Source organism: Belonocnema kinseyi, chromosome 5, assembly GCF_010883055.1.
Source record: "Belonocnema kinseyi isolate 2016_QV_RU_SX_M_011 chromosome 5, B_treatae_v1, whole genome shotgun sequence".
NCBI classification, from domain to species: domain Eukaryota; kingdom Metazoa; phylum Arthropoda; class Insecta; order Hymenoptera; family Cynipidae; genus Belonocnema; species Belonocnema kinseyi.
The window spans coordinates 127,867,822-127,876,091 of NC_046661.1; the positions used below are offsets into that span (position 1 = coordinate 127,867,822).

The 8,270-nt window shown below is 22.7% G+C and overlaps 1 protein-coding gene across 4 annotated transcripts in view; it reads right to left on the bottom strand.

Annotated features, from left to right (window-relative positions):
* Positions 1-7,999, bottom strand: part of LOC117172561 (lymphoid-restricted membrane protein-like) — a 171,718-nt gene extending 163,719 nt beyond the window's left edge. For all 4 annotated transcript variants that reach the window (XM_033360620.1, XM_033360622.1, XM_033360621.1 and 1 more), the window contains exons 1-2: positions 7,675-7,999; positions 7,147-7,294 (exon numbers count right to left, since the gene is read on the bottom strand). In XM_033360620.1, the coding sequence (XP_033216511.1) occupies positions 7,147-7,294; positions 7,675-7,726 (200 nt within the window). In that variant the 5' untranslated portion in view covers positions 7,727-7,999. The remainder of the gene's footprint in view (positions 1-7,146; positions 7,295-7,674) is intronic.
* Positions 8,000-8,270: the final 271 nt, after the last annotated feature.

Below are 8,270 nucleotides of genomic sequence, written 5' to 3' on the forward strand. Positions count from 1 at the left end.
AAATCTCTATCCCATCCACACACTACTCCTTTCCCCTGCCGAGTGAGTCACGCCTACCCCGAAAGGGAAATGGCTTAATGGTGTAATAATAATAATAATTAAATATTTTAGGATATTTTAAAACATTACATGAAAATTCTCAGATCTTTAAGAAATTCCAAGGGATTGCAAAATCTTTTAAATATTGTAGGGTATTTTTAAGTATATCAAATTATTTTTAATAGATTTCAATTGTTTGAAGCAATTCCAAATTTTTTTTAAAGATTTGAGGGTATCTTTAAAAATTCCAAGGAATTTTTAAAAGATTGAAAGAATTTGAAGGTTTTTTGGGTATTTAAAAAGGTTATAAGGAATTTTAAATATATTTTAAAAATGTAAACGGATGTTAATGGATTTTAGGGTATTTTAAAGTATTGCAAATAATTTTTAATAGATTTCAATAATTTGAAGTGATTGCAAAAAATTTAATGATTTTAGGGTACCCTAACAAATTCCAAGGAATCTTCAAGAGCTTTAAGAAATTACAAAAGATTTCAAATAATTTAGGGTATTTAAAAAGATATAAAGAACTTAAAGAGTTTTTGGGGAATTTAAAATGATTATGAGGGATTTTTAAAATATTCTAAAAATTTAAAGGGTTTTTAGACTAATAAAAATAAAAATTCTAAAAAAAAAATATATATATCCCTTTAAATATTTTTAAATACCCTAAAGTATTTGAAATCTTCGGAAACTTTTTAAAGCTCTTGAAAATTCCGTGGAATTTTTAAAGATACCCTAAAATCTTTAAGTGATTTTTTGGGATCGTTTTAAGTAATTGAAATATATTAAAAATCCTTTGAAATCCTTGAAAATACCCAAAAATATATACAATCTTTTGCAATCCCTTGACATTTTTTAAAGCTCTTGAAATTTCCATGAAATGTTAAAAAAACCCCAAAATATTTTATATATTTTAAAATCCCTTTTAATTTTTAAAATATATTGAAAATCCCTTATAATTTTTTTAAATACGCCAAAACCCCGTTAAGTTCTTCAAATATCTTGAAATTTCCTTAAAATATTTTTAAATATCCTAAAACATTATGTGAGATTAAATGCCTAAAAAACTCTTTAGGTTCTTTAAATCTCTTGAAAGTTACTTAAAATCCCTTAACTTTTCTTTTTTAAATATATCAAAAACCTCTGTTAATATTTTTAATATACCTCCAAACTTTTAATATTCCTCTAAATCTCTTGAAAATTCTTAGAAATCTTTGGTAACTTTTTAAAGCTCTTGAAAATTCCTTGAAATATTCTAAAATACCCTAAAATATCGAAAACTCATTTAAAATTCTTTAAGTATGTTAAAAATTCCTTATTATCATTGTAAATACCCACACAAAAAACTCTTTAAATTCTTTAAATCTCTTAAAAGTTACTTCAAAGCCCTTAACAGTTTATAAATATATTAAAAACCCTTCTAAAATTTTTAAAATAACCCTAAATCCTTTTAAATTCTTCAATTTTCTAGAAAATTCTTTTTAATCTTTTTAAATACCCTAAAATATTTGAAATCCTTTAAAATCTTTCGTAACTTTCTAAACCTCTTAAAAATTCCATGGAATTTTTTAAAATATCCTAAAATCTTTAAATATTTTTTGGAATCACTTTAAATAATTGAAATATTGATTAAAAATTATTTGGAATCTTTTAAAATACCCTAAAATATTTTAGGATATTTTAAAATATTTCAAGGAATTTTCAAGAGATTTGAAGAATTTAAAAGCATTTGAAGGTATATTAAAAATATTAAAAGAGGTTTTTAATATATTTAGAAAAAAAGTTAAGAGATTTTAAGTAACTTTCAAGAGATTCAAAGAATTTAAAGAGTTTTTAGGAATTTAATCTCACTTAATGTTTTAGGATATTTTTAAATATTTGAAGGAAATTTCAAGATATTTAAAGAATTTAACGGGGTTTTGGCGTATTTAAAAAAATCATAAGAGATTTTCAATATATTTTTAAAATTTAAAGGCATTTTAAAAGACATCAAATATTTTGGGGTTTTTTTTTAAAACATTTCATGGAAATTTCAAGAGCTTTAAAAAATGTCAAGCGATTGCAAAAGATTTGAAATATTTTAGGGTATTTTCAAGGATTTCAAAGGATTTTAAATATATTCCAATTACTTAAAACGATCCCAAAAAATCATTTAAAGATTTTAGGGTATCTTTAAAAATTCCATGGAGTTTTCAAGAGCTTTAAAAAGTTTCCAAAGATTTCAAATACTTTAGGGTATTTAAAATATTTAAATGGATTTTCAAGAGATTTAAAGAATTTGAAAAGTTTTTTGGGAATTAAAAATGATTATAAGGGATTTTTAACATATTCTAAAAATTTAAAGGGATTTTCAATATATTTTTAAAATTTAAAGGGATTTTAGAAGATTTAAAATAATTTAGGATATTTTAAAACATTAAATACAAATTTTGGGAGCTTTAAGAAATTCCGAGGGATTCCAAAGGTTTGAAATATTGTAGAGTATTTTGAAGAATTTCAAATTATTTTTAATAGCTTTCAATTGTTTGAAGCTATTCAAAAAACATTTAAAGATTTTAGAGTATATTTAAAAATTCCCCGGAATTTTCAAGAGCTTTAAAAAGTTTTCAAAGATTTCAAATACTTTAGGGTATTTTAAAATATTTAAAGGGATTTTCAAGAGATTTAAAGAATTTGAAAAGTTTTTTGGGAATTAAAAATGATTATAAGGGATTTTTAACATATTCTAAGAATTTAAAGGGATTTTCAATATATTTCTAAAATTTAAAGGGATTTTAGAAGATTTAAAATATTTTAGGATATTTTAAAACATTAAATAAAAATTTTCATAGCTTTAAGAAATTCCGAGGGATTCCAAAGGTTTGAAATATTGTAGGGTATTTTGAAGTATTTCAAATTATTTTTAATAGCTTTCAATTGTTTGAAGCTATTCAAAGAACATTTAAAGATTTTAGAGTATATTTAAAAATTCCCCGGAATTTTCAAAAGCTTTAAAAAGTTTCCAAAGATTTCAAATATTTTAGGGTATTTTAAAATATTTAAATGGATTTTCAAGAGATTTAAAGAATTTGAAAAGTTTTTTGGGACTTAAAAATGATTATAAGGGATTTTTAACATATTCTAAGAATTTAAAGGGATTTTCAATATATTTCTAAAATTTAAAGGGATTTTAGAAGATTTAAAATATTTTAGGATATTTTAAAACATTAAATCAAAATTTTCATAGCTTTAAGAAATTTCGAGGGATTCCAAAGGTTTGAAATATTGTAGGGTATTTTGAAGTATTTCAAATTATTTTTAATAGCTTTCAATTGTTTGAAGCTATTCAAAAAACATTTAAAGATTTTAGGGTATGTTTAAAAATTCCCCGGAATTTTCAAGAGCTTTAAAAAGTTTCCAAAGATTTCAAATACTTTAGGGTATTTTAAAATATTTAAAGGGATTTTCAAGAGATTTAAAGAATTTGAAAAGTTTTTTGGGAATTAAAAATGATTATAAGGGATTTTTAACATATTCTAAAAATTTAAAGGGATTTTCAATATATTTTTAAAATTTATAGGGATTTTAGAAGATTTAAAATATTTTAGGATATTTTAAAACATTAAATAAAAATTTTCATAGCTTTAAGAAATTCCGAGATATTCCAAAGGTTTGAAATATTGTAGGGTATTTTGAAGTATTTCAAATTATTTTTAATACGTTTCAATTGTTTGAAGCTATTCGAAAAACATTTAAAGATTTTAGGGTATATTTAAAAATTCCCCGGAATTTTCAAGAGCTTTAAAAAATTTCCAAATATTTCAAATACTTTAGGGTATTTTAAAATATTTAAAGAAATTTTTAAGAGATATCAAGAATTTAAAGGTATTTTAAGGTATTTAAAAAATATTAGAATTTAATTTATTTAAAGAATTTAAAGAGTGTTTGGGGTATTTACAATGATTATAAGAGATTCTAAATATATTTTTAAAAGTGTAAACGGATGTTAGTGGATTTTAAGTGTTTTAGGGTATTCTAAAAGATTTTAAAGAGTTTTCAATGTAATTGAAGAACTTAAAGGAATTTTAGTGTATTTAAAAAGATTATAAGGGATTTTAAAAGATTGAAAATATTTCAATTGTTTGAAGCGATAAAAAAAAAATTAAAAATTTTAGTGTATCTTTAAACATTCCAAGGAATTTTCAAAAGATTTAAAAAATTTAAAGGGTTTTTTGGGATATTTAAAAAGATTATAAGGGGTTTGTTAATATATATTACAAATTTCAAGGGATTTAAAATACTTTAGGGCATTTTAAAAGACTTAAAGGAATTTTCAAGAGATTTAAAGAATGTAAAGGATTTTTGGTGTATTTAAAAAGATTATAAGGGACTTTAAATATATTTTAAAAATGTAAACAATTGTTAATGAATTTTAGGATATTTTTAAATTTTTCAAGAAATTGCAAAAAATTTGAGGTATTTAAAGGGGGTTTTGGGGCATTTAAAAATATTATAAGGGATTTTTAACATATTTTCCAAATCTAAATGAATTTTAAATATTTTAGGATATTTAAAAAGTTTGCAAGGAATTTACAAGCGCTTTACATAATTGTAAGGGATGAAAAATATTTAAGGATATTTTAAAAGATTGCAAATAATTTTTAATCAATATTTTGATGGGATCCGAACAAATGTAAAATTTTTAGCGTAACTGAAAAAATCCCAAGGAATTTTCAAGAGCTTTAAAAAGTTACCAAAGATTTCAAAGGATTTCAAATATTTTAAGGTATTTTGAAATATTTCAAAGAATTTTTAATTTATTTCAATTATTTTAAGGGCCTCCAAAGAAATTTAAAGACCTTAGGGGTTTAAGGTATCCTTGAAAAGTTTTTAAAAAATTTCAAGAGCTTTAAAGAGTGAAAAAAGAATTTAAAGGATTTCAAATACAGTCAAACCTGGATTTAGTGTTTCTGGATTTATTAGAATCTATTCCAAAAAAACATTTTAAGATTTTAGGGCATCTTTTAAAATTCCAAGGAATTTTCAACAGCTTTTAAAAGTTACCAAAGTTTTAAAATAATTTATGGTATTTTTAAAGAGATTTTTAAGACATTAACAGAATTTAAAGAGTTTTTGGGGAACTTAAAAGGGTAAGAAGGAATTTTTAACATACTTAAACAATTTAAAGGTGTTTTAGATATTTCAAGGTATTTTAAAATATTTCAAGGAATTTTCAAGAGATTTAAAGAATTTAAAGGGATTTTAAAATATTTTAGGATATTTTAAAACATTCAATGAAAATTTTTAAAGATTTCTAAGAATTTTTAATTTGCTTCAATTATTTGAAGGAATTCCAAAGAAATTTAAAAACTTTGGGGTATCTCTGAAAATTCCAAGGAATTTTAAAAAGATTTGAAGAATTTAAAGGGTTTTTGGGATATTTAAAAAGTTTTTGAGGAATTTACAAACACTTTATATAATTTTAAAGGATTGAAAATATTTTAGGATGTTTCAAAGGTAAAAGAGATGTTAAGAGATTAAAAATATTTTAGGGCATTTTAAAAGATTCCAAATAATTTTTAAACAATATTTTAAAGAAATAAGAAAATGTAAAAATTGTAGGGTACTTTAGAAATTTCCAAGGAATTTTCCAAAGCTTTTAAAAATTTCAAAGGGTTATAAACGATTTGAAATATTTTTTAATATTTCAAAGAATTTGTCACTTTTTTCAATTATTTAGATGGACTCTAAAGAAATTTAAAGACTTTAGGATATCCTTGAAAAGTTCAAAAAACTTTCGAGAGCTTTAAAAAGTTACCAAATAATTAAAAGGATTTCAAATATTTTCTGGTATTTTAAAATATTTAAAGGAATTTTCAAGAGATTTACAAAAAATTTAAAGAGTTTTTGGGAATTTTAAAAGGATTAGAAGGGATTTTTAACATACTTTAAAAATTTAAAGGCGTTTTAGATATTTCAAGATATTTAAAAATATTTCAAGGAATTTTTAAGAGATTTGAAGAATTTAATGGAATTTTAGTATATTTAAAAAGATTATAAGGGATTTTTAATATATTTTCAAAATTTAAAGGGATTTTAAAAGATTTAAAATACTTTAGGGTATTTTAAAAGATTTCAAAGAATTTTTAATTTAAAGAATTTAAAGGGTTTTTGGGATATTTAAAAATATTATAAGGGATTTTTATGCTTTTTAAGTATTTTAAGGTATTTTAAAAGGTTAAAAGAAATTTTCAATTTTCAATTTTTAATATATTTTCAAAATTTTGAGGAATTTGCAATATATTAAAAACAATGTAAAGGGTGTTTTGAAAATATTTTATAGTCTTTTAAAATATTTGAAGGAATTTTCCAAATATTTGAAGAGTTTAGGAGTTTTTTGGCTTATTTTATAAAGATTGTAAGGGATTTTTAATATATTAAAAAAGTTTTAAGGAATTTTAAATATTTTAGAGTATTTGAAAACATTCCAAGAAAATTCGAAGAGCTTCAACAAATTTTCAAGACATTTAATATATATCAAGCCATTTTCAATGATTTTAACGATTTTTAACTATTTTAAAAACTTTCATATAGTTTTCAAGAATTTCTGAGACTTTTAGAAGATTCTGAAAAATTGTATAGAGTCTATAAGATGTATATTTAAAAATATTCCATGGAATTTTCAATACATTTATTAATATGTATGTAAAAAATTTCTTACAGCTTTCAAGAATGTCCTAGAATTTCGAAATATTTGATAGGATTTTATACAACCTATTAGATTTCAGTATGATTTAAAAATTGAGGTTTTTTGAAATTATTAAAAAAAATTTTGAAGGGATCTCAAAGAACATTAAAGATTTTAGGGTAATTTTAAAAATTCGGAGAAATTATTCAAGAACTTTAAAAAGCTTTAAAAAAATTCTAAATATTTTAGGGAATAAAAAATTTTTCAATTAATTAAAATAATTAATTTTGAAAACAATTTTATAGGACCTGTAAGGTTTTCAAATATTTGTAAAAGTTCTATTCGATTGAAATAACATGTATATTTGGGGATTCCTGTATCTCTAACACCTAAAAATACAGAAAATTCAAATAAATTCAAATAAATTCAAAACTTACTTTTGATTAGAATCATTTAAATGCTTGTACAGGTAATCAATTATAGTTGATATCGAAACTTCCTCGTCGAATCCGGAAGTCGAGGAAGAGGAAGAAACTGGAGACGATGAAGATACGACACAATTCAAAAAAATCTGTTTTTGTGTCGCTACAAAAAAAAAATAACCGAAAATTTCATGAAAATTCAAGCACGAGTTCACTGTTATTAATATGCGATAAATAAAATCAGTTCTCAATTTGTTATCAAAAATATAAAGACTCGATAATATAAATAAAAAGACAGTTTTCAAAATTATCAGAAAATACTAAAAATTTATTCTTTCAAGAATTCAAAAAGTCGACAATTTACTATTTTCGGTATTTTTTCGCATTCGGGACTTTGAGAGTTCGGCAAAATTATAAAATCCGAAAAAAATAAACATTTGGATGTGAATAAGGAAACATATTTTTTTCGAAAACTAGGAAGAAAAAATCAGGAAATGTCACTTTCTTAGGTTAGGATAATTAATATATAAAAAATTTTCTTACTTTCATACAAATCCGATTCCCATTTTCCACATTTTGCATCAGTGTCGCACATAGTAAATAAGAATTACAAGAAAACAACAAAGTATAAACTGGTTTTGCTTCGACCTCTACGACCTTTATAAGAAAAACACTTCCTAACCGGCAAAATTTTTCAGCAATTTATCGGCGATAATTAACTCATTTTCACTAATTTTAAACATAATTTTTTTACAATTCAACACTAATATAAGAGAGAATATAATTGAGCGCACTTTAAATCAGACGAAAAAACACTAAAAAACGGGGGCCAATTTAAACGATTGCATGTAAACACAACGAGCCGCCCGCAACATTTCAACTTTCAAGAGTGGCGTTCGATATTTCTCGAATTCATATTTCCAGCTGTGACGTCAGTTGCCAAGATGTCTGCAAGCCGAGGGTCAAGCAATAGGTGTTCACCAGCCGCAAGGATTTTGTTGAAAATTACGCTTTTTTGTTAAAAAATTAATATTTTTGGTAGAAAATTTATATTTTTTTTGTTGAAAATTTATCTTTTTTGGTTAAGAAAACTATTTAGTTGAAAATTTGTCTTTTTATGCATAAAATTGGTCTTTTTT